The sequence below is a fragment of the Chroicocephalus ridibundus genome, chromosome 17, assembly GCF_963924245.1.
Source record: "Chroicocephalus ridibundus chromosome 17, bChrRid1.1, whole genome shotgun sequence".
Classification (NCBI taxonomy): domain Eukaryota; kingdom Metazoa; phylum Chordata; class Aves; order Charadriiformes; family Laridae; genus Chroicocephalus; species Chroicocephalus ridibundus.
In genome coordinates, this window is record NC_086300.1 from 6,466,562 (window position 1) to 6,491,393 (window position 24,832).

A 24,832-nucleotide genomic window follows, 5' to 3' on the forward strand; every position below is an offset into this window, starting at 1 on the left:
GGGGGGAGTTTGTGTGGGGTTTTGGGGGCAGAGGGACTTGGGGGGGTGGGAGTTTTTTTGGGGTAGGAGGGGTGTTTGGGGGGGCAGGGGGGCTGAGAGTTTTGGGGGGGTTGGAGGAGCTTGGGGGGGAATTTATGGGGGGTTTGGGGGGGTTAGAGGGGGGGTTGGGGGGGACTTGGGGGGTGGGAGGTTTTGGGGGGGTGGAGGGGGGTTTTGGGGGAGTTGGAGGGGTGTTTGGGGGGGTTGGGAAGTTGGAGGGGGGGTTAGAGGGGTTTGGAGGGACTTGGGGGGTGGGAGTTTTTGGGGGGGTTGGGAGGGACTTGGGGGGTGGGAGCTTTTTAGGGGGTTGGAGGGGGGTTTGGGGGGGTTGGGAGTTTGGGGGGGGTTGGAGGGGGGTTCGGGGGGACTCAGGGGTCTTGAGGGTTTGGCGGGGGGGAGTTCAGAGAGGATTGGGGGGGGGTTCGGGGGGGGAGATGAAGGTGTTTGGAGGGGGGCATTTATGGGGGGGGCTGGAGGGCGGGTTAGGGGGCTTTGGAGGGGATTTGGGGGGGGCAAGGGTTTGGCAAGGGGTTCGGGGGGGGCTGGGGGGGCTTTGGGGGAGACTAAAGGGGTCAGAGGGGCTGGGGGGGGCAGCGGGAGTTTTGGGGGAGGTTGAGGGGATTTAAAGGGGGTTGGGGGGTGGGACATGGGGGGGTTGGGGGGGGTTGCAGGGGTTTGGCGGGGGGGTTGGGAAGGTTGGGGGGGTGGAGGGGGTTTTGGGAGTGTTTTTAGGGGCTGGGGCGGGGTGGTGGGGAGGGGTTGGGGGGTATCTGGGGGGGGTTGGGAAGGATGGGGGGGGCTTGAGGGTGGTCTGGGGGGGGGTGGTCTGGGGGGGGGCTGCCCTGGGGGGGGGGGGGGGGGCGGGTCACAGGGCCCCGTGCCCCGGAGAGGGGCCGCCCTGGGGTGCGGGTCGAGCCGCCCCCCCCCCCCCCCCGGGCTGAGGCCTGGCGGACTCATCGCAGGGGGCTGCGGTCATGTGGCCGCGCGTCACGTGACGGGGCGGGCGGGGTAAGGGGGGTAAGGGTGAGGAGGCGGTGCTCTCCCCGCCCCCTTTCCCTCCGTTGGCCAATGGGAGCGGGGCACGCGGGGCGGGGGGCCAATGGGAGACGGGGGGCGGGGCTTGCGGCTGGCCGGCGCCGCGGCCCTGGCGGGCGGGCCGGGAGCGGGGCAGGGCCGGGACCCGGAGCGGGTACGGCCGGGCGGGGGGCACCGGGAGCACTGGGAATACTGGGAGCACTGGGAGGTACCGCGAGCACTGGGATTCCCCGAGAGCGCTGGGATTCACTGGGAGTACTGGGATTCCCTGGGAGCGCTGGGGGTTACTGGGAGCACTGGGATTCCCTGGGAGCACTGGGGGGTGCTTGGGGCACTGGGATTCCCTGGGAGCGCTGGGGGTTACTGGGAGCACTGGGATTCCCTGGGAGCGCTGGGGTTCCCTGGGAGCACTCGGAAGTGCTGGGGGCACTGGAAATACTGGGAGGTACTGGGATTCCCTGGGGGCACTGGGGGCTACTGGGATTCCCTGGGAGTACTGGGAATCCTGGGATTCCCTGGGAGCACTCGGAAGTACTGGGGGCGCTGGGAATACTGGGAGGTACTGGGATTCCTTGGCGGTACTGAGATTCCCTAGGAGCACTGGGGGGCACTGGGAGCACTGGGATTCCCTGGGGGCACTGGAAGTTACTGGGAATACTGGGATTCCCTGTGAGTACTGGGAGGTCCTGGGGGGCACTGGGAGTCAGGGGAGCACTGGGAGGTACTGGGGACACTGGGAGGGAATCCCGAGGGCACTGGGGGGCACTGGGAGTCCCTTGGGGCGCTGGGAGGTGCTGGGGACACTGGGAATTACAGGACACTCTGGGGGCCAGTGGGAGATACTGGTGGGCACTGGGAGGCTCTGGGAGTCATGGGGGGGCACTGGGAGCACTGGGGGCACTGGTAGTCATGGGGGGGGGGGCACTGGGAGGCACTAGTAGCCGTGGGGGGGCACTGGGAGCACTGGGTCAGGACCCTGCAGAGGCGGGGGGGGGGGCCCAGCCTTGCCCTGGGGGGGTCCCGGTGGCGGGCGGGGGGGGCGGGACAGTGCAGTGACACCGAGGGGTCAGCTCCCCCCTCCCCACAGCCCCCCCCCCCAAGAGGTCCCACATCGGGTCCCCGGGGGGCGGTGACCCCCCCCCTACGGCGTACCCCGGCGGTGGGGGGTGTGGGGGGGGCAGCTGTGGGGCGGTGGTCTGCCTCAGTTTCCCTCCCGGGGGGTGGGGGGGTCACAGCACCTGTCCTCCCCCCTGGCCCCCCCCCGTGGGGCGGGGAGACAGGGGAATAGGTCACACCACATGGCGAAAGGGAAGTGAAAGTGATTGTGGAAGTGGGTGGCGGGGGGGGGGGGGGGGGAGGGCAGCCCTCAGCACCCATGGGTGCTGGCCGGGGGGGGGGGGGGGGTGTCTGTGTGCCACCCCCCCGCCCCCGCCAGCGGTGCCGGCTCCCTGTGCCACAAGGAGATGTTATCGGGGCGCTGCGGGCGGCGGTTGGGGCATCAGCCGCCGCAGCGGCCCCCCCCCCCCCGGAGCACCCTGGGGTGCTCCGCGCCCCCACCCGCAGCCACCCTGGTGGGGGGAGGCGGGGGGGGGGCCACGAGTGAGGATGGTGGGGATGGGGCTTTCCCAGCACCCGGCCGAAAGGGGAAGCGAGGGCCGGGACAGAAACCTGTCCGTCCCACCCCCCCCCCCCCGCCGAGCTTTGTGAGTGGGGAAACTGAGGCACGGCGGTGCCTGGGGGGGTGGGGGGGGGACGGGACAGGACACACGACACATGCAGCCCGCAGGTGTCCCCAGCGCCATGAGGACCCTCCTGCCGCTGTGGCTGGCCCTGGCCGGAGCCGGCGCCTGGCTGCCGTGTCCCGAGGGACAGCCGTGTCCCGTCACCCCGGTGAGTCCCCAGCGCCGTGGAGGGGGGGGGAACGATGACACAGGGGGTGCCGCCACCCATGGGTAACCCCCCCCCCCCGTGTGTGTGTCCCCCGCCGCCAGGTCCTGCCCGCCAGCAGCGTGGCGCTGTGCCAGGACGGCACGCCATGCCCCGCCGCGGCCAGCTGCCCGCTGCCAGAGGTGAGCCTCCCCCTCCTCGCCGTGCCTCAGTTTCCCCCCTTTGGCTGCCATTTTGCGGCCCCCCCCCCCCCCGCAGCCCTCCCACCTCCCCCCCCCCGCCACCACCACTTCTCTCCCCACAGGGGGTCCTCTGTGCCGGTGGCCACCGCTGCTGTCCCCGAGGGTCCCGCTGCAGCGCCGACGGGGAATCCTGCATCGCAGCCCCAGGTATGGGGGGGGACACGACATGGGGGGGGGGTCCCCTCACCCTCATGGCTGGGGCTGGGGGGGGGACACATGAGGGTCCCTCACCCCGTCCCCGCTCTCCGCAGCCCCCCGCGCTGTCCCCTGTCCCGACGGACAGTCCGAGTGTCCCGATGATGCCACCTGCTGCGTGACGGCCACCGGCGCCTGGGGGTGCTGCCCCATGCCCCAGGTATGGAGGGGGGGGGACACATGGTTGGGGGGGGGACATCACACGGCCACCACTGTGACGAGCGTGTCCGGCGCCCGCAGGCCTCGTGCTGCGCCGACAAGGTGCACTGCTGTCCCCACGCCACCCTCTGCGACCTGGCCCACGGGCGCTGCCTGTCACCCGCCGGTGACATCCCCTTGGCCACCAAATTCCCCGCCTGGAAGCGCCAGCCCCCAGCATCAGGTAAGGGGCGTCCTCCTGGCTGTCCCCACGGAGGGGACGCGGAGGTGGGGGGGGGGAGGGGGGGGCAGGGTGACACTGTGTGTGTGTGTTTGTGGCCCCCCCCTGCCCCGCAGTGGCCCTGCGCCAGGTGCTGTGCCCCGACGGCCGCTCGGCGTGTCCCGACGGCGCGACCTGCTGCCAGCTGTCCTCGACGCAGTACGGCTGCTGTCCCCTGCAGAACGTGAGTGCTGGTCCCCTGCCGCGGGCACCCACCCCGTGCCGGGCACCCTCTATCGAGGCCACCACCGTGTCCTGGCCACCCCGTGCCAGCTGTCCCATAGCCGTCACCCTGGACTGGCAGCCCGTGCTGAGCACCCCGTGCCGGCCGCCCGTGCGAGCACCCCGTGCCAGGCACCCCACACTGAGCACCCCGTGCCAGGCACCCCACAACGGGCACCCTGTCCCAAGCACCCCGTGCCAGGTACCCTGGATTAGGCACCCCGTGCCAGGCACCCCACGCTGAGCACCCCATGCCAGGCGCCCCGTGCTATGCAGCCCATGCCAGGCACCCTGGATTAGGCACCCCATAGCGAGCACCCTGCACTGGCACCCCACACCAGGCATCCCATGCCATGTGCCCCATAACCAAGCACCCCGTGCCAGGCACCCTGTCCCAAGCGCCCCGTGCCATGCGCCCCATACCAAGCACCCTGGATTAGGCACCCCATGCCAGGCACCCTGTGCCATGCACCCCATGCCATGTGCCCCATAACCAAGCACCCTGTCCCAAGCGCCCCGTGCCATGCGCCCCATACCAAGCACCCTGGATTAGGCACCCTGTGCCAGGCACCCCACGCCAGGCGCCCTGTGCCATGCACCCCATACTGGGCACCCTGTCCCAAGCACCCCATGCCCCACACTGGGCACCCGGCTTAGGCACCCTGTGCCATGCACCCCACGCCATGTGCCCCATAACCAAGCCCCCCGTGCCAGGCACCCTGTCCCAAGCACCCCGTGCCATGCGCCCCATACCAAGCACCCTGGATGAGGCACCCCATGCCAGGCACCCTGTGCCATGCACCCCATGCCATGTGCCCCATAACCAAGCACCCTGTCCCAAGTGCCCCGTGCCATGCGCCCCATACCAAGCACCCTGGATTAGGCACCCCGTGCCAGGCACCCCACACCGAGCACCCCACGCCAGGCGCCCTGTGCCATGCACCCCATACTGGGCACCCTGTCCCAAGCCCCCCATGCCAGGCACCCTGTCCCAAACCCCCCATGCCACGCACCCAACGCCGAGCACCCCACGCCAGGTGCCCCTGTATCCCACCTACCCCACACCGAGCCCCCCGCTGTCCTTGTCACCGCCGTCCCCGGTGGCGGGGGCTGTCCCGGCAGGCGGTGTGCTGCGGCGACGGGCGGCACTGCTGCCCGCAGGGGACGACCTGCGACCTGGAGCGCTCCACCTGCACCTCGGCACGGCCCCTGCCAGCCCTGCCCAAAGGTGAGCACCCCCCCTGCCCCAAGGGGTGGCGGGGGAGTGGGGGCGGCCACCCCCTGTCCCAGCGTGGGGGGACACACAGGCCAGCTCTGCCTGTCCCCTTGTCCCCAGCCAGCGACGTGCGGTGTGACGAGGAGACGAGCTGTCCCGACGGGAACACGTGCTGCCGGCTGAGCTCGGGGGCCTGGGGGTGCTGCCCCCTGGAGCAGGTTTGGGGGGGCCCTGCCCACGGGAACAGGGGGTCCCGTATGGGGACGGGGACGTGCTGGGGTCCCCAGGGGGGTGGGGGGCCAGGATGGTGCACCCAGGGGAGCGGAGGGCCCTGGGCTGGGCTGAGACGTGGGGGTCACCCGACGTGGGGACCTTGAGCAGCTGGAAGCCGGGGCGTGGGGACATGGGGACATTCCGCTGGGCACTGCCACCTCCTGTCCCCAGGCCAGACCCATCCCCACAGGACGGGGCAGATGTGCCCTGGGTGGGATGAGGGCCATTGTCCCCTGTGCCTGAGAGGGACAATGCCAGACGTCCCCTTGCTCCTTGAAGGGTGGAGGAAGGTCTCCTGTCGCCCTGGGTGGCATGAGGGCCATTGTCCCCTGTCCCCCAGGAGGGCTGTGACCAGCCCAGGGCTCCCCCCACCTTGGTGTCCCATGGGACTGGGGGGGTGACAGCGGTCCCCTTTGCTGTGTCCCCTGTTCAGAGCCCTCTGCTGACTGGGACCAGTTTGGGGCTCCAGTGGCGGGAGGTGGTGAAGGGACACGAGGCCACCGGGTTGCTCGAGGACCTTCACGTGTCCCGCTGTGGGGGTCACAAGGGTGGTGGAGGGGGTTATCCCCATGCAGCCCCCCCAAAGGAGGGATGGAGCCAGGCTGGGAGGGGGCAGAGGGGACAAGGGAGGGCAGGAGGGTCCCGCTTTGTCCCCTGGGTGTCCCCACGCGTGGAGCTGGGGGTCCCAGGGGGTGACTTGCTCTGATCCTCCCCCCCTCCTTGTCGCCCCCCCAGGCCGTCTGCTGCCCCGACCACGTGCACTGCTGTCCCCAGGGCTACACCTGCGACCCGGCGGGGGGCAGCTGCCTGCAGGAGGGGGGGGGCCGCCGGCCCTGGCTGCAGAAGAGCCCGGCGCTGGCCCGGGGAGGGGCCGTGGTGGCCCGTGGGGGGGACGTGCGGTGTGACGAGGAGACGAGCTGTCCCGACGGGAACACGTGCTGCCAGCTGAGCTTGGGGACATGGGGGTGCTGCCCCCTGGAGCAGGTTTGGGGGGGCCCTGCCCACGGGGACAGGGGGTCCCGTACGGGGACGGGGACGTGCTGGGGTCCCCAGGGAGGTGGGGGGCCAGGATCGTGCACCCAGGGGAACAGAGGGCCCTGGGCTGGGCTGAGACCTGGGGGGGTCACACAACGTGGGGACCTTGAGCAGCTGGAAGCCGGGGCGTGGGGACATGGGGACATTGCGCCGGGCACTGCCACCTCCTGTCCCCAGGCCAGACCCATCCCCACAGGACGGGGCAGATGTGCCCTGTGCCCTGGGTGGCATGAGGGCCAATGTCCCCTGTCCCCAGGAGGGACAATGCCAGACGTCCCCTTGTTCCTCGAAGGGTGAGGAAGGTCTCCTGTCCCCCTGGGTGGCACGAGGGCAGATGTCCCCTGTGCCCTGGGAGGGACAATGCCAGACGTCCCCTTGCTCCTTGAAGGGTGAGGAAGGTCTCCTGTCCCCCTTGGTGGCATGAGGGCCAGTGTCCCCTGTGCCCCAGGGGGGACAATGCCAGACGTCCCCTTGCTCCTTGAAGGGTGAGGAAGGTCTCCTGTCCCCCTGGGTGGCATAAGGGCCATTGTCCCCTGTCCCCCAGGAGGGCTGTGACCAGCGCAGGGCTCCCCCCACCTTGGTGTCCCATGGGACTGGGGGGGTGACAGCGGTCCCCTTTGCTGTGTCCCCTGTTCAGAGCCCTCTGCTGACTGGGACCAGTTTGGGGCTCCAGTGGCGGGAGGTGGTGAAGGGACACGAGGCCACCGGGTTGCTCGAGGACCTTCACGTGTCCCGCTGTGGGGGTCACAAGGGTGGTGGAGGGGGGTTATCCCCACGCAGCCCCCCCAAAGGAGGGATGGAGCCAGGCTGGGAGGGGGCAGAGGGGACAAGGGAGGGCAGGAGGGTCCCGCTTTGTCCCCTGGGTGTCCCCACGCGTGGAGCTGGGTGTCCCGGGGGGTGACTTGCTCTGATCCTCCCCCCCCTCTTGTCGCCCCCCCAGGCCGTCTGCTGCCCCGACCACGTGCACTGCTGTCCCCAGGGCTACACCTGCGACCCGGCGGGGGGCAGCTGCCTGCAGGAGGGGGGGGGGCCGCCGGCCCTGGCTGCAGAAGAGCCCGGCGCTGGCCCGGGGAGGGGCCGTGGTGGCCCGTGGGGGGGACGTGCGGTGTGACGAGGAGACGAGCTGTCCCGACGGGAACACGTGCTGCCAGCTGAGCTCGGGGGCCTGGGGGTGCTGCCCCCTGGAGCAGGTTTGGGGGGGCCCTGCCCACGGGGACAGGGGGTCCCGTACGGGGACGGGGACGTGCTGGGGTCCCCAGGGGCGTGGGGGGGTCAGGGCGGTGCATGCGGGGGCCGAGAGCTGGGGGCGGCCCAGGGTGTCCTTGTTGGGGGGGACATGGCTCGAGGGACCCTGAGCAGCTGGAGGCCGGGACTTGGGGACGTGGGGACGTTCAGCCGGGCACCGCCACCACCTGTCCCCAGACCCAAGTCTGCTCGATGTGGCAGATGTCCCCTGGGTGGGATGAGGACATGGGACATGGGACATGCTGGGGTCCCCAGGGGGGTGGGGGGCCAGGATGGTGCACCCAGGGGAGCGGAGGGACCTGGTCTGGGCTGAGACCTGGGGGTCACCCGACGTGAGGACCTTGAGCAGCTGGAACCCGGGGCGTGGGGACATGGGGACATTCCGCTGGGCACTGCCACCTCCTGTCCCCAGGCCAGACCCATCCCCACAGGACGGGGCAGATGTGCCCTGTGCCCTGGGTGGGGTGAGGGCCGATGTCCCCTGTCCCCAGGAGGGACAATGCCAGACGTCCCCTTGCTCCTTGAAGGGTGAGGAAGGTCTCCTGTCCCCCTGGGTGGCATGAGGGCCAGTGTCCCCTGTGCCCCAGGAGGGACAATGCCAGACGTCCCCTTGCTCCTTGAAGGGTGAGGAAGGTCTCCTGTCCCCCTGGGTGGCATGAGGGCCATTGTCCCCTGTCCCCAGGAGGGACAATGCCAGACGTCCCCTTGCTCCTTGAAGGGTGAGGAAGGTCTCCTGTCCCCCTGGGTGGCATGAGGGCCATTGTCCCCTGTCCCCAGGAGGGACAATGCCAGACGTCCCCTTGCTCCTCGAAGGGTGAGGAAGGTCTCCTGTCCCCCTGGGTGGCATGAGGGCCATTGTCCCCTGTCCCCCAGGAGGGCTGTGACCAGCGCAGGGCTCCCCCCACCTTGGTGTCCCATGGCACTGGGGGGGTGACAGCGGTCGCCTTTGCTGTGTCCCCTGTTCAGAGCCCTCTGCTGACTGGGACCAGTTTGGGGCTCCAGTGGCAGGAGGTGGTGAAGGGACACGAGGCCACCGGGTTGCTCGAGGACCTTCATGTGTCCCGCTGTGGGGGTCACAAGGGTGGTGGAGGGGGGTTATCCCCATGCAGCCCCCCCAAAGGAGGGATGGAGGCAGGCTGGGAGGGGGCAGAGGGGACAAGGGAGGGCAGGAGGGTCCCGCTTTGTCCCCTGGGTGTCCCCACGCGTGGAGCTGGGTGTCCCGGGGGGTGACTTGCTCTGATCCTCCCCCCCCCTCCTTGTCGCCCCCCCAGGCCGTCTGCTGCCCCGACCACGTGCACTGCTGTCCCCAGGGCTACACCTGCGACCCGGCGGGGGGCAGCTGCCTGCAGGAGGGGGGGGGCCGCCGGCCCTGGCTGCAGAAGAGCCCGGCGCTGGCCCGGGGAGGGGCCGTGGTGGCCCGTGGGGGGGACGTGCGGTGTGACGAGGAGACGAGCTGTCCCGACGGGAACACGTGCTGCCAGCTGAGCTCGGGGACATGGGGGTGCTGCCCCCTGGAGCAGGTTTGGGGGGGGGGGGGTGTCCTTTGGAGGGGCCAGGGTTGGGGGGGGGCGGGGGGGCTGTACTGGGACACGAGGGGTTGGGAATGGTATGGGGGGGGGGTGTTGGGGGCAGAGCGTGACAGTGGCGTGTCACCCGTAGGGGACAAATAGGGCTTGGGGGGGTGGCATCAGGGACCTGGGACACCCCAATCTCCAGGACTCTGCCCCCCCCGACACGCCCCCATGCGGACTCTGGGGGCGCCTTGGGACACCCCCATCTCCATCCCTCTGCTCCCCCCACTCCCCCATGGGGATGCTGGGGGTGCCTTGGGAGACCCCCATCTCTATCACTCTGCCCCCCCCCCACCGTGGGGACTCTGGGGGTGCCTTGGGTCACCCCCATCTCCATCACTCTGCACCCCCCCCTCCATGGGGGCTCTGGGGGCACCCCCATCTCCATTGCTCTGCCCCCCTGCCATGGGGTCTCTGAGGGTACCCCCATCTCTATCACTCTGCCCCCCCCCCATGGAGACTCTGGGGGCACCCCCATCTCCATCACTCTGCCCCCCCCCATCCTCCATGGGGACTGGGGGCACCTTGGGTCACCCCCCATCTCCATCACTCTGCCCCCCCACCCTCCATGGGGACTCTGGGGGCACCCCCATCTCGATCACTCTGCCCCCCCGCCCCCCATCCTCCATGGGAGCTCTGGGGGTACCTTTGGTCACCCCCCATCTCCATCACTCTGCCCCCCCCCTCCGCCATGGGGACTCTGGGGGCACCCCCATCTCTATCACTCTGGCCCCTTCCCCTCCATGGGGACTCTGGGGGCACCTTGGGTCACCCCCCACCTCCATCACTCTGCCCCCCCACCCTCCATGGGGACTCTGGGGGCACCCCCATCTCCATCACTCTGGCCCCCCCCCCCTCCATGGGGACTCTGGGGGCACCCCCATCTCCATCACTCTGCCCCCCCCACCCTCCATGGGGTCTCTGGGGGCACCTTGGGGGACAGGGTGAGGACCGGGGTGGGGGGGGGCTGCTGGGTGTGCGAATGGCGGGGGGGTGGTACACGGCGGGGCGGGGCGGGGGGGGGGGGGGTGTCAGGATGGCACCCGGACGCCTGTCCCCTCCTCATTGAGCCCATCCTGTCGTGTGTGTCCCCCCCCCGCAGGCCGTCTGCTGCAGGGACCACCAGCACTGCTGCCCCCGGGGCTACACCTGCAACGTGGCCGCCCAGAGCTGCGAGAAGCTGCTGGCACCCACCCCCCTGCTGCCGGCACCCGCCCCCCCCCTCCGCCTACCCGCCCCCCCCCACCGCCCACCCAACCCCGCCCCAGCCCTCCTGCGGGCTACCAGCACCCAGCCGGGGGCCACCGTCCCCTGCGACGCTGCCAACTCCTGCCGCCCTCGCCAACGGTGCTGCCAGAGCCGGGGGGGCTCCTGGGGGTGCTGCCCCTTCACCCAGGTTAGTGGGGGGGGGGGGGGGGGGGCGGGCTGTGTGGCATCACCCCCAATGCCTTAACCCCCCCCCCCCCCCCAAATCATGTCTCCGCAGGGCTCCTGCTGCTCCGACGGCCGGCACTGCTGCCCCGGGGGGTCCCGCTGCAGCCGGGGGGGCCAGGGGTGCAGCCCCCAGCGCTGGGACCTGCCCGCGCCCCGTCGGGTGCTGCTCTGAGCGCCATGGGGACACCCCCCCCCCCGGGTGCCACCACCCCAATAAAAGGGTTCTAGGACAAACACCCCCCCCCTCCTCCCCCCGCCGTCCCCTGGCTCCTTTTTGGGGGGGGGCGGGGGGGGGAAACTGAGGCAAGAAGCAGAGACAGGGGGTTTTGGTTTTTTTTTTTTCGTTTTTTTTTTTTTATTTTAATATATTAATGCCATCTAAGGAACGGGCAGGGACGCGCAGGGCGGGGGGTGGGGGGGGGTCCCTGCCCAGTCCGGCCAGGGGCAGGCGGTGCCCGAAGCGGGGGGGGGAGTCCCCATGTTCCCCCCCCCCGCACACACACACACACCCCGCCAGCCCGGCCCCCGCTGTCCCCTCTTCGTCCTCGCCACGTAGAAAACGTTTAGAAACACGATTAAAATCCAAAGCCAAGGCGGGGGGGGGACACGAGGTTGAGGGGGGGGGACACACACAGGCAACAGGGTCCCCCCCCCTGCTCCTATGGCAGCTTGGAGGCACCGCTGGCCCGGGGGGCACTGCCGGCCCCCCCTGTCCTGCAGGGACACAAGAGGGGATGTGCCTCAGGACTTTGCGGGGGGGGGGGGGGCATGGGGGTGACATGCAGTTCTCATTCCCGCCCGCTCCCCCCCCCCAAAAAAAGATGGGGAGGTGAATGGCAATGGCATGGGGGGGGGACAGGGCAGCAGGACCCCATGCGACAGAGCCTGGTGGCACAGGGAGGGGGGGACATACACGATACCCGGGGGGGGGCGGGGGGGGGCTCCCAACCACATGGGGACAAAGGTGACCTGGGGCTTGTCCCTCTGCCCCCTCCCATGGCAAGGCACAGCGCGGGGGGTGGGATGGGGGGGGGGAGTGGGGCTGGCTGGGGGGGACACAGGGACGAGGGCTGGGGCAGGGTGGGGTGAGAGGCATGGGATGGGATGGGGTGGGATGGGACAGTGATGGGATGGGGTGGGATGGGATGGGATGGGACAGGACAGTGATGGGATGGGATGGGATGGGATGGGATGGGGTGGGGTGGGGTGGGATGGGATGGTGGCAGGATGGGGATTGGGATGGGATGGGATGGGATGGGATGGGATGGGATGGGATGGGATGGGATGGGATGGGATGGTGGCAGGATGGGAATGGGGATGGGATGGGTATGAGTTGGGATGGGGATGGCAATGGGATGGGATGAGACAGGACAGTGGTGGGATGGGATGGGATGGGACAGGACAGTGATGGGATGGGATGGGGTGGGGTGGGGTGGGATGGGATGGTGGCAGGATGGGGATGGGATGGGATGGGATGGGATGGGATGGGATGGGATGGTGGCAGGATGGGAATGGGGATGGGATGGGTATGAGTTGGGATGGGGATGGCAATGGGATGGGATGAGACAGGACAGGGATGGGATGGGATGGGATAGGATGGGATGGGATGGGATGGTGGCAGGATGGGCCAGTGGTGGGGTGGGATGGGACGGGATGGGATGGGATGGTGGCAGGATGGGCCAGTGGTGGGAGAAGACCATGGCAGGAAGGGGGACAGTGGTGGGGTGGGATGGGATGGTGGCTGGATGGGATGGTGGTGGGATGATGATGATGGTGTGATAGGACAGGATGGCATCAGGCTGGGGTGGTGGTGGTGGGGTGGGATGCCAGTGGTGGGATAAGATATGGTTGGATGGGATGGTGGTGGGATGGGACAGCGGTGGGATGGGATGGTGGTGGGGTGACAGTGGTGGGATGGGATGGGATGTGATGGCCGTGGGATGGGACGATGGCTGGATGGGATGGCCATGGGATGGGACAGCGGTGGGATGGGGTGGTGGTGGGGTGGGATGAGATGATGGCTGGATGGGATGGTGTGGTGGGACAGCGGTGGGATGGAATGACAGTGGTGGGATGGTGTGGTGTGGTGGTGGGAAGGGATGATGATGGTGGGATGGGATGGTGGTGGTGGGATGGGATGGTGGCTGGCTGGGATATGGGATGGCGGTGAGATGGGACAGTGATGGGACAGGACGGTGGCAAGAGGATGGTGGTGGGCTGGGACAGTGGTGGGCTGGGCTGGTGTGGTGGGATGGGATGGGATGGTGGTGGGACGAGGTGACAACAGCAGGGTCCCCCCCCCCCATCCCACCCCACCCCACCCACCCGGGGTCCCCCATCTCCCCCCCGCCCCCCCAAAGGGCTAAAGGACCCCCCCCCACCATCACTCACTTGACGTTGAAGACCATCAGCGGCCGCTCCTCCCGCTTCTGCCAGGGGCTTTTACGGTCGCCCCCCTCGTCCCCCCCCTCGCCCCCTTCGGCCAGCGCCTCCTCCTCGGGGCTGGTCAGGGAGTCGCGGGGGGCTTCGCTGGCGCTGCTGCGCCCGCTGCCCCCCCCGCGCCGCCCCCCGCTCCCCCCTTCCAGCAAGGGGGCCAGCGAGCTGTCCTCGGGGGAGGCGACGGGAAGGGGGGGTCGGGACCCTCCGTCCTCCCCCCCGCCTCCCACTGGCCCCCGGGGGAGGCGCGGGGGGGGCGCGGGGCCGGAGCCCCTCTCGCCGCCCTGCAGGTCGATGTAGGAATGGCGGACCTGGGAAGAACGGCCGTCCAAGGAGACGAACCAAGCTCTCGGCGGGGGGGGCCCCCCCAATTCCAACAACTGCTGCCCCGCCAGCGCCTGCAGCTCCCCGTTGAGCTGGGCCACCGCCGACCCGTCCAGCAGCACCGGGATGGCCACCGAGCCGCTGACGGGTTGGGGGGCGCGACCCCCCCCTCCCCAATTTTCCCCTTCCTCGAAGGCTTGCCCGGCGGAAGCCGGGGGCGGGGGGGCGGCTGTCGTCGCCGTCGCCGCCGCCGCCGCCATCGAACCGGGTCCCCCCTCGCTTTCGGGGGGACCCTCCGGTTCGCCGGGGGCCAGGCGCATGTAGCGAGCGGGGATGAGGAGGGTGGGCATCACCCCCCGGTACACGTCCTCCGGCCCCCCGCCCCGCTCCAGGGGGCCGCAGAGGAGGAGGGGACCGGGGGGAGCCAGCGATGGGGGGCGAGGCGGGGGGTCGGGCAGGGGGTGCTCGTTGGGCTGCCCCCCGTAACGGGAAAACAGTGGGGGGGAGGGAGGCCGGGGAGGGAAAGCGGGGGTCCCCCGGGGGTGCTCGTCGGGGGGCTGCAGCCCGTCCACGGAGCGGGCGGCCCTGAGGCCGAAGGCTTCGCCGGGGCGGCCATAGTCCTCCGGGGCGGGGGGTTGACGGCGACGGGGGGCCAGGGTGCCGGCGGGGGTACGGGGACCGGCACGTAACTGGGGGGGAACCGGAGGTTGGAAAAAGTCCGGACGAGGGGTGGGAAGATCCCGGGGTGCCGGAGGGGGTAACGCGGGGGTGGGGAGGTCGGTGTCCCCCCCCGAGGAGGCCGTCTCCAGGTGGCTGGCGGCGCAGAGCAGGTCCAGCTGGGACACCGAGGTGGCCTGATCCCGACGGGCGGCTTCCAGCGGCCCCGGCAGCGGCAGCTTGCGGTGCTGCGCCCGCGGCTTCAGGCACCGCCGCCTGCGGGGACACGGTGGGGGACGGGGGGGGGGGGCCCCCGCCCAAGCCAGCTATAGGGTGGCCAGGGGTGCCCCAAGGGGGAGTGCCCCTCCCTCCCAAAGCCAGCTATAGGGCTCTCAAGGGTGCTGGGAGCCAGCTATAGGGCATGCAGAGGTGCCAGGGGGTGGTGCCCCCCCACCCAGAAGCCAGCTATAGGGTGCCCAGGGGTGCCCCCCCCCCCTCCAAAGCCAGCTATAGGGCACCCAGAAGTGCCAAGGGGTGGTGCCCCCCCACCCAGAAGCCAGCTATAGGGTGCCCAGGGGTGCCCCCCCCCTCCAAAGCCAGCTATAGGGCACCCAGAGGTGCCAGGGGGTGGTGCCCCCCCACCCAGAAGCCAGCTATAGGGCTCTTGGGGGTGCTGGGAAGTGGTGGGGCCCCCCCAAAGTCAGCTATAGGGCACGCAGAGGTGCCAGGGGGTGGTGTCCCCCCTCCCCCAAGCCAGCTATAGGGTGCCCAGGGGTGCCCCCCCCCCTCCAAAGCCAGCTATAGGGCACCCAGAGGTGCCAGGGGGTGGTGCCCCCCCACCCAGAAGCCAGCTATAGGGCTCTTGGGGGTGCTGGGAAGTGGTGGGGCCCCCCCAAAGTCAGCTATAGGGCACGCAGAGGTGCCAGGGGGTGGTGCCCCCCCTCCCCCAAGCCAGCTATAGGGTGCCCAGGGGTGGCCCCCCCTCCAAAGCCAGCTATAGGGCACCCAGAGGTGCCAGGGGGTGGTGCCCCCTCCCCATGTAGCCAGCTATAGGGCACCGGGGGGGTGCCATGGGGTGGTGTCTCTCACCATAGGCAGCTATAGGATGGGGGAGGGGGGGGGGTGTGCCAGGCAGACAGCATCCACCCCATAGCCAGCTATAGGGCACCCAGGGGTGTCAGGGAACGCTGGTGCCCCCCCCCCAACCAACTATAGGGCACCCAAGGGGGCCAGGCAGGCAGTGTTCCCCCCCATATCCAGCTCTAGGGTGCCAGGCGGGTGCTGCCCCCCCTATACCCAGCTATAGGATGCCCATGGGTGCCAGGCGGGCAGTGAGTGTGCCCCCCACCCCCCCCCCAAGCCATGGCAGGGACCCCGGGGACGCGGGGCTGGGAGGGGGGGCGCTGACCTGCAGTAGTAGATGAGGAGGCAGAGGAGGATGAGGACGAGCAGGGCCAGCGCGCCCAGGATGGTGAGCAGGAAGATGGTGTGGTAGGTGGTGATGTCCGTCACGCCCGCCGCCGTGGCCACCAGCCCTGGGTAAGGGGGGGGGGGGAACGGGGGGGACGGTGGGGTCGGATGGGGCATGGGCACCCCCCCCACCACCAGCACCCCATGGGTTAGGTGTCCTCTCCCCTCCCACACACAGGGTGCTGCCACCCGCCCCCAGGGACAGCCAGGGGCACCCATGGGTGTCACCCTACCTGTGCTGGGGGAGGGCAGAGCCGCTGCCCAGTATCCCAACTGGGGGGAGACGAAGGTCCAGTAGAGCTGCCGGCCTTCCTTACGGATCAGCCCCGTCCCGTTACGCACCCACAGCCCTGCGGGGAGACACATCCGTCCCCCACCCCCGGCCCCACAGCGGGCTGAGACACCCTCCACCTCCCTCCCCCAACCCAAACTCATCACCCCCCACCGCCGCCACACACCGCCCCCCCCCCCCCACCACCGCCACAACCCCCGCCACCCCCCCAACTCCGCTCACCGCTCTTGGGGTCAAACCTCCAGGCTGGCACGCTGGTGGCCACCACTGGCCCGGCGTCGGGGGCCAAAGGGATGGAGAGGTGGACGGGGCCGGCCAGCGGCACCTCCGTCCCGTTGCCCGTGAAGAGGTGGACGCTGAGAGCCGCCACGGGCGCCAGCTCCAGCCAGGTGGCATTGGCTGTGGGAAGGTGGGGGGGGGGACGACAAAGCCAGGGGGACGGTGACCTCGCGGGGTGTGGGGGTGACCTTATGGGGTGTCCCCACCCTGGTGTCACAGACTGGCCGGGGCTGGCAGGGCCCTCTGGAGCTCATCCCCTCCAACCCCCGGCCAGAGCAGGGTCACCCAGAGCAGGTGGCACAGGAACGCGGCCAGGCGGGGTTGGAATGGCTCCAGAGACGGAGACTCCCCCACCTCTCTGGGCAGCCTGTGCCAGGGCTCTGCCACCCTCACAGCAAAGAAGTTCCTCCTCCTGTTGAGATGGAACTTCCCAGGGGCAAGTTTGTGCCCGTTACCCCTTGTCCTGTCCCCGGGCACCACTGAGAAGAGCCTGGCCCCATCCTCCTGACACCCCCCCTTTCAGTATTTATCAGCGTTGATAAGATCCCCCCTCAGCCGTCTTTTTTCCAGACTGAAGAGACCCAAATCCCTCAGCCTTTCTCCATCAGAGAGGGGTTCCAGTCCCCTCAGCATCTCGGTGGCCCTTTGCTGTCCCCTCTCCAGCACTTCCCTGTCCTTCTGGAACCGGGGAGCCCAGCACTGGCCCCAGAGCTCCAGCCGTGGCCTCCCCAGGGCAGAGCAGAGGGGGAGGATGAACCTCCCTCCACCTGCTGGCCACGCTCTTCTCGATGCCCCCCAGGATGCCATCGGTCTCTTTGGCCACAAGGTCCCATCGCTGGCTCATGGTCACCCTGTTGCCCCCCAGGACTCCCAGGTCTCTTTCCCCAGAGCTGCTCTCCAGCAGGTCACCCCCAACCTGTCCTGGTGCGGGGGGTTGTTCCTCCCCGGGTGCAGCACCCCGCGCTCGCCCTTCTTGAACCTCGTGAGGTTCCTCTCCCCCCGACTCTCCGGCCCGTCCAGGTCTCTCCGGACGGCGGCACAGCCTGCCGGTGTGACAGCCACCACCACCCCCACACCCCCCCTTCTCCCCAGCTTTGTGTCACCGGCAAAGGTGCCGGGGGTCCCCGTACCGCTGCCGTCCTGCTCGGCCCCGAGGAAGGCGGGGAAGGCGCGGGCCAGGCTGGGGCCGGTGGCGGCCGTGAGGGAGGCGGCGAGTTGGCTGTACGTGGAGCTGCGGGGCAAGCGGGCCGCCCGCCGCGGGAACTGCGCCCACGGCTGCCCCCGGGCACCTGCGGAGAGAGAGAGAGGGGACACACACACACACACACACACACACACGGAGACACACACGAGGTGGGTGGCAGCCCCCGAGGGCGGCGGCGTGTCATGTCGTGTGTGTCCCCCCCCCGCCCCGGCCATCCCCGTGGCTCACCTGGGGATCCCAGGAGGATCTGGACCAGGTCCTCGTAGAGGATGAGGGTGGCGGGGCGCTCGGGGAGCAGGTAGAGGCTGATGGAGGCGTAGACTGCAAGGACCGGGGGGGGGGGTGAGGGTGGGGGGGTGGGGGGTGGGAGGGGAGTGTTGGGGGGGAACGCAAAAATACCCCCCCCATCACCGCACCCCCAGCCCTGCACCCCCCATCCCTGCGCCCCCCCATCACCACACCCCCATCCCTGCGCCCCCCATCCCTGCACCCCCCCATCCCCCTGCACTCCCCAGCTCCCTGAACCCCCCCCATCACCGCACACCCCCATACCCGTGCACCCCCCATCCCTGCGCCCCCCCATCACCACACCCCCATCCCTGCACCCTCCATCCCTACACCCCCCCATCCCCGCACCCCCATCACCACACCCCCGTCGCTGCACCCCCCTTCCCCGCACCCCCCCATTCCTGCACCCCCCTTCCCCGCACCCCCATCCCTCCACCCCCCTTCCCTCCACCCCACCATCCCTGCGCCCCCCCATCACCACACCCCCATCCCTGCACCCCCCATCCCCGTGCACCCCACCCCTGCACCCCCATCCCTGCACTCCCCCCATCCCTGTTCACCCCCCATCCCCACGTACCCCCATCCCTGCACCCCTCCATCCTCCTGCACCCCATCCATGCACCCCCATCCCCGCACCCCCATCCCCACACCCCCTCATCCCTGCCCCCCAAACCCTGCACCCCCCCATCCCCGCCCCCCCCACCCCTGCACTCCCAACCCTGCACCCCCCATCCCCGCAACCCCCATCCCCGCACCCCCAATCCCCGCAACACCAATCCCCACGCACCCCCGTTCCCACAGCCCCCCATCTCCAGACCCCCATCCCCGCACCCCCCATCCCCCTGCACCCCCCCATCCCCATTCACCCCCATCCCCGCACCCCCCATTCCCGTGCACCCCACCCCTGCACACCCCCATCTCTGCACCCCCCATCCCCACCCCCCCCATCCCCGTGCACCCCATCCCTGCAACACCCATCCCCACGCACCCCCATCCCCGCACCCCCCCATCTCCGCACCCCCCATCACTGCACCCCCCCTTCCCTGCACCCCCATCCCTCTGCACCCCCAATCCCCGCACCCCCATCCTCACACCCCCATCCCCGCACCCCCCATCTCCGCACCCCTATCCCCGCACCCCCCCCCCGCTGAGCGCTCCCACGTGTCCCACCCCCCCAGCAAGGTGACCCCATCGACGCGCTCCCCCCCCCCACCCCCGCCATGGCCCTTGGGGACACGGGCTGGCGCCCAGCCCAGGGTGCTCCCCCCCCCCATCCCTCCACCCCACGATGGGGCACTTTGGGGTCACCAGGACACAGCCGACCCCCTCCCCAAAAGCCCTTTTGTGTCCCCAGTAAAGGACTGGGGTCCCCAGTAAGGGACCAGAGGCCCCCAGTAAGGGATCATGGCCCTTCAGTTACAGATTGGAGCCCCCCCCCCCCCCGCCCCCCCCAGTAAGTGAGGAATGAGGGACCCCACTAAGGGCTTGGGGGCCCCCATAAGGGATTGAGGCTCCCAGTAAGGGACCAGTTCCCCCCAACAGGGCTCAGAGCCCCCCAGGAAGGGCTTGGGGTCCCCCAGTAAAGGGTTGGGGTCCCCCGTAAGTGTTCGGTCCCCCCCAATAAAGGGTTGTGTCCCCCCATAAGGGCTCAGAGCCCCCCAGTAAGGGGTTGGGACCCCCCCATAAGGGCTCGGAATCCCCCAGTAAGGGGGTGGGAGCCCCCATAAGAGCTTCCAGTCCCACCAGTAAGGGACTGGGGTCTACAATAAGGGCTCAGAGCCCCCCAGTAAGGGACTGGGATCCCCAATAAAGGCTCAGAACCCCCAGTAAGGGGTTGGGACCCCCCATAAGAGCTCAGAGACCCACCAGTAAGGGATTGGGGTCCCCAGTAAGGGCTCACAGCCCCCCAGTGAGGGACTGGGATCCCCAATAAAGGCTCAGAACCCCCAGTAAGGGGTTGGGACCCCCCATAAGAGCTCAGAGACTCACCAGTAAGGGATTGGGGTCCCCAATAAGGGCTCAGAGCCCCCCAGTAAGGGACTGGGGTCCCCAATAAGGGCTCAGAGCCCCCCAGTAGGGGATTGGACCCCTCAATAAGAGCTCAGAGACCCACCAGTAAGGGATTGGGGTCCCCAATGAGGGCTCAAAGCCCCCCAGTAAGGGGTTGGGACCCCCCCATAAGGGCTCAGAAGCCCCCAGTAAGGGGGTGGGGTCCCCAGTAAGAGCTCAGAGACCCACCAGTAAGGGATTGGGGTCCCCAGTAAGGGCTCAGAGCCCCCCAGTAAGGGATCAGGGTCCTCGGTAAGGACTCAGAGCCCCCCAGTAAGGGTTTGGGTTTCCCAATAAGGGTTCAGAGCCCCCCCAGTAAAGACTCGGAGCCCCCCAGTAAGGGGCTGGGGTCCCCCATAAGGGCTGGGGGGGGGGGGGGTCCCGGTGACTCACGCGGCAGCTTGTTGACGCGCCAGGGGACGGAGGCGGTGACGTAGCCGCGGCGGGCGGCGGTGACGAGGACCCAGGTGCCCAGGCGGTAGGGGACGGGCAGGACGCCGGCGCCCTCGTGGTCGGTGGTGCCGGCCGCCAGCGAGCTGCGGTTGCCAAAGACCTCCAGGGTGGCCTGGGCCAGCGGGGCCAGCGTCCCGCTCTCGTACACCTGCACCTTCAGCAGCACCTCTGCAGGGGGACACGGGTGACGCATGGGTGCCACCCCACACGGGTACACCCCCCCAGCACGTGCCCGGTGGATGGGGTGGGGGGCACCATCTCAGCAGGGTGGTGGGACCCTCCCAGTGGGTCGTGGCCACCACCCCAGTCTGGTAGATCGTGGGCACCATCCCAGCAGAATGGTGGGACCCTTCCAGTGGGTCACGGCCACCACCCTGGTGGGTCAGGGGCATCATCTCAGCAGGGTTTTGGGACCCTCCCGGTGGGTCATAGGTACCATCCCAGCAGGTCATGAGACCCATCCTGGTGGGTCATGGCCCCCACCCCAGTCTGGTAGATCATGGGTACCATCATGGTGGGTCAGAGGCACCATCCCGGCAGGTCATGAGACCCATCCTGGTGGGTCATGGCCCCCACCCCAGTCTGGTAGATCATGGGTACCATCATGGTGGGTCAGAGGCACCATCCCGGCAGGTCATGAGACCCATCCTGGTGGGTCATGGCCCCCACCCCAGTCTGGTAGATCATGGGCACTATCATGGTGGGTCATGGGCACCATCCCAGCAGAATGGTGGGACCCTCCCAGTGGGTCATGGCCACCATCCCAGCAGGTGGTGGGACACACCCAGTGGGTCATGGGCACCATCCCAGTCTGGTAGATCATGGGCACCATAGTGGTGGGTCATGGGCACCATCCCAGCAGGTGGAGGGACCCATCTCAGTGGAATGGTGTGACCCATCCCAGTTGGTCATGGCCATCACCCTGGTGGGTCATGGGCACCATCCCAGCAGGGTGGTGGGACCCATACTGGTGGGTCATGGCCACCATCCCAGCAGGTCATGGGCACCATTCTGCTGGACCATGGGCACCATCCCAGCAGGTGGTGGGACCTACCCAGCGGGTCATGGCCACCACCCCAGTCTGGTGGGTCACAGGCACCATCCCGGCAGGTCATGGGCACTATCTCGGGAGGGTGGTGGGACCCATATCAGTAGAATGGTGGGACCCATCCCGGTGAGTCATGGCCACCATCTCAGCAGGGTGGTGAGACCCGCCCAGTGGGTCATGGCCACCAACCCAGTCTGGTGGGTCATGGGCACCATCCCAGTAGGGTGGTGGGGCCCATATCAGCAGAATGGTGGGATCCATCCTGGTGGGTCACGGCTACCACCCCAGTAAGGTCACAGGTACCGTCCCAGCAGGGCAGCTGGCAGGTTTGTGGCCACCATCCCAGTAGGATGCCGGGCGCCATCCCAGCGGGACAGCGGGCACCGTGCTGGGGGGTGCGGGCACCATCCCTGTGCCCCTCTCCGTGCCCACCCTCTGCCCCCCGGCAGCGGGTGGACGGGGAGGGGGGGTTATCGCCCCGGGGTGCCGTGCCCCGGTGGGTGGGTGCACCCAGCCATCTCCCTCCCCAACCCCCCCCACCCCCCCCCCCAACCCTCCCTGCAAAGGGGCCAGACGGGGCCATCCCCGCTCAGGGCACAGCTCACACGTGTCACGAGTTTGGGGGATCTCCACCCCGGTGGGCCCCACCGGCGGCCCAGGGATGGGTCCCCCACCCCAGTCGCTGATGCTGGGATGGGCACAGCTTGGAGGGGGGACCCCCCCCGTGCCCCCAGCCCCCTCCCCGCACCCCCACCCCCCGTGCGGGCGCCATCCTGCGCATGAGCCCGCAGCCCTTGGCAGCCGGCCCGGCTCGGGCGCCGTCACCCTGGCAACGACCTCCTTCATCCCACGGCCCCCGGGCGCTTTTGGGACCCCGTGTCCCCCCCCACCCCCACCCCTGGCAGCATCCTGCCCCCCCAAAAGAGCCCACGCCACCGGGCAACCCCAACTCCCCCCCCCCGCCCCGCCCCAGCCCAGATGTTGCCCAGATGTGGCAACGGGCAAGGGGAGGAATTTGCAGCAGCTGCTTCGGCGAGGCGCTGGGGGGGGGGGTCGGGCTTGGCTGGGGGGGGACACTGGGGGCGTCCCCCCACATAGCAGGGACAGGCGGCGCCCAGGGGGCAGGAATGTCCCCGCGGCCACATGCCGGCCACCCACAGCTGCTGGGGGACAGCTGGCACCAACGGCCACCCCCTGGCGTCCTATGGAGAAGGGGGGGGACCAAAGTGCCACCCCCCCAGCGCCGGGGGCACAGCCGCCCCCCCCCACCTCCCCTCCCCTCCCCATTCTCTGCCCCCACGGGCACAAGCCACCACCAAGAGGTCCCCAGTCGGTGGCACGGCCACCACGGGGCACACTGCGCCCCCCCGTCCAACCGGCTTCCCAGTGCCTCCCAGTTTGACCTCATGGCTCCATGATGGGGGGGGGGGAGCAGGCCATGGGAGGGGGGAGCGGGACCCAGCCCTGTGCCCTGTCACCACTGCCACCCCCGGGGACGGGCGCGGGTGACACCAACAGAGAGCTGAGCCAGCGCGGGCAGGAGGGGGCCGTGGCTGTGCCGGGGTCAGGGATGCCCCCCCACACCCCACTGCCCCCCCCCCCCCCCCCATCTCACCCTCTGGGCACCCCTCGCCCTGGCACAGGGTTTGGGGTGCAGGTGGGGGGGTGTCACGGGAGCCACGGGGACCCCAAAGTGGCACGCTGCCCCCCAAGGCCCACCCTGCCTGCCACCTGGGCCTGCAATGGGGTGACCCCCCACCCTGCCCGGGATGGGCACCCCCCCCCCCACCGTCCTGCACCCCTGGGTGCTGCTCAAGACCCCCACACACCCACCCACCCTCTCTGCTGTGCTCCCTGGCCTGGGACCCCCACCCACCACGTTGCATCCCCTGGTGCTGCCCAAGACCCCCACCCAACCTCCTGCACCCCCACGCTCTCTCTAGGACCCCCACCCATCATCCTGCACCCCCATGGCTGCGACCCCCCACCCATCATCCTGCACCCCATGGCCTGGCACCCCCACCCACCATGTGGCACCCCCATGCTCTATCCAAGACTCCCCACCCACCCACCCACCCACGAGCCCTCCTGGCACTCGCTGTCCTGGGACCCCCACCCACCATGTTGCACCCCCTGGCACTGTCCAGGACCCCCCCCCCCCACCTCCTGCACCCCCAAGCTCTCTCTAGGACCCCCACCCACCATGGTGCACCCCCATGCTCTGTCCAAGACCTCCCCCCCCAATCCTGGCACCCGCTGGCCTGGGACCCCCACCCATCATGTGGCATCCCCCGGTGCTACCCAGGACCCCCACCCACCCTCCTGCACCCCATAACCTGGACCCCCACCCAACCTCCCGCACCCCCAAGCTCTCTCTAGGACCCCCACCCACCCTCCTGTACCCCATAACCTGGACCCCCACCCGACCTCCCGCACCCCCAAGCTCTCTCTAGGACCCCCACCCACCCTCCTGCACCCCATGGCCTGGCACTCCCCCCCCACCGCCATGTTGCACCCCCCATGCTCTGTCCAAGACCGCCCCCACATCCATCCTGGCACCCGCTGGCCTGGGACCCCCCACCCACCGTATTGCATTCCTTGGTGCTGCCCAGGCCCCCCACCCAACCTCCTGCACCCCACAGCCTGGGACCCCCAGCCACCCTCCTGCACCCTCAAGCTCTGCCCAGGACCCCCCCCCCACCTTCCTTCCCCGCCCTGGCTTGCGACCCCCACCCACCATCCTGCACCCCCTGCTGCTGCCCGGGCCCCCCCCCACCCCCCGCACCCCATAGCCACAGACCACCCCCACCCTCTTGCCCCCCCAAGCCCTGCCCGCGATCCCCCCCACACACCCATTTGCACCCCACGGCACCACCAAGAACCTCCCCCCACCCTCCTGCACCCCCAGGACCCCCCCCCCACCCAGCACCTTACGCCCAGAACCGCCCGGGGAGGGGGGAGACGGACGCACAGACCGGGGCGGAGGGGGGGGGGCGGGGGGGGGGCTGCCAGACAGACACCCGGGGTTGGGTTGGGGTGGGGTGGGGGGGGACGACGGGGGATGGACGGACTCGGCTCGGGGCGGGGGGGGACAGACGGCCCCGGCCGGCCACCTGGGGGGGGGCGGGCAGCGGGGATGGCGGGGGGGGGAGGTCGTTCCGCGGCGGGATGGGGGTCAGTCAGGCGGGGCTGGGGGTCGATGGAGGGGCCGGGGAGGGGGAGGTCGGGGCGGGGGTGGGCGCCTTCCCCCCCCCCCGCCGCCTCCACCGCCGCCCCCGCACACAAAGGCCGCTCTCACCGTGCGCTCCCGGCTCCGCCGCGCCCCGCGCCCGCCGCCCGCCCGCGGCCACCAGCAGCAGCAGCACCGGCAGCGGCGGCAGGAGGCGGCGGGGCCGCATGGTGGCTCCGCGCCGTTACCCCGCCATGCCCCGGCCCGCCCGGCCCGGCCCGCTCCGCCCGCCGCCACCGCCGCCGCGGGGACCGGGCTCCACCTGCCGGAGCCGCCGGGCACGGCCGCCCG

At 70.0% G+C, this 24,832-nt stretch overlaps 2 protein-coding genes across 2 annotated transcripts; one reads left to right on the top strand and one right to left on the bottom strand.

Annotated features, from left to right (window-relative positions):
• The first annotated feature begins 1,157 nt into the window (after nucleotides 1-1,157).
• On the top strand, nucleotides 1,158-11,037 carry GRN (granulin precursor). The gene is given in 15 exon segments (XM_063354636.1): nucleotides 1,158-1,282; nucleotides 2,854-2,964; nucleotides 3,066-3,143; nucleotides 3,266-3,350; nucleotides 3,455-3,558; nucleotides 3,639-3,780; nucleotides 3,894-4,000; nucleotides 5,161-5,266; nucleotides 5,375-5,472; nucleotides 6,263-6,511; nucleotides 7,503-7,583; nucleotides 7,585-7,752; nucleotides 9,079-9,327; nucleotides 10,481-10,774; nucleotides 10,865-11,037. Coding segments are annotated over 14 exon segments (1,971 nt in total). The 5' UTR covers nucleotides 1,158-1,282; nucleotides 2,854-2,874; the 3' UTR covers nucleotides 10,985-11,037.
• A 156-nt stretch (nucleotides 11,038-11,193) lies between these two features.
• Nucleotides 11,194-24,832, bottom strand: FAM171A2 (family with sequence similarity 171 member A2). The gene is made up of 9 exons (XM_063354659.1): nucleotides 24,611-24,832; nucleotides 20,205-20,432; nucleotides 17,703-17,795; nucleotides 17,401-17,559; nucleotides 16,214-16,390; nucleotides 15,933-16,049; nucleotides 15,638-15,764; nucleotides 13,204-14,505; nucleotides 11,194-11,526 (listed from the first exon to the last, which is right to left on the bottom strand). Exons 1-9 carry the CDS (start codon nucleotides 24,708-24,710, stop codon nucleotides 11,472-11,474), a joined length of 2,358 nt encoding a protein of 785 aa, XP_063210729.1. The 5' UTR covers nucleotides 24,711-24,832; the 3' UTR covers nucleotides 11,194-11,471.

Excerpts from the sequence above, each read along its gene's own strand:
- FAM171A2 (XM_063354659.1), bottom strand. The coding sequence starts at position 24,710 with ATGCGGCCCCGCCGCCTCCTGCCGCCGCTGCCGGTGCTGCTGCTGCTG. Across the intron at positions 15,765-15,932 it reads TCTGCCCTCCCCCAGCACAG|GGCTGGTGGCCACGGCGGCG; the intron begins GTAGGGTGACAC and ends CCCCTTACCCAG. Across the intron at positions 14,506-15,637 it reads CTCCTCATCTACTACTGCAG|GCGGCGGTGCCTGAAGCCGC; the intron begins GTCAGCGCCCCC and ends GTGTCCCCGCAG.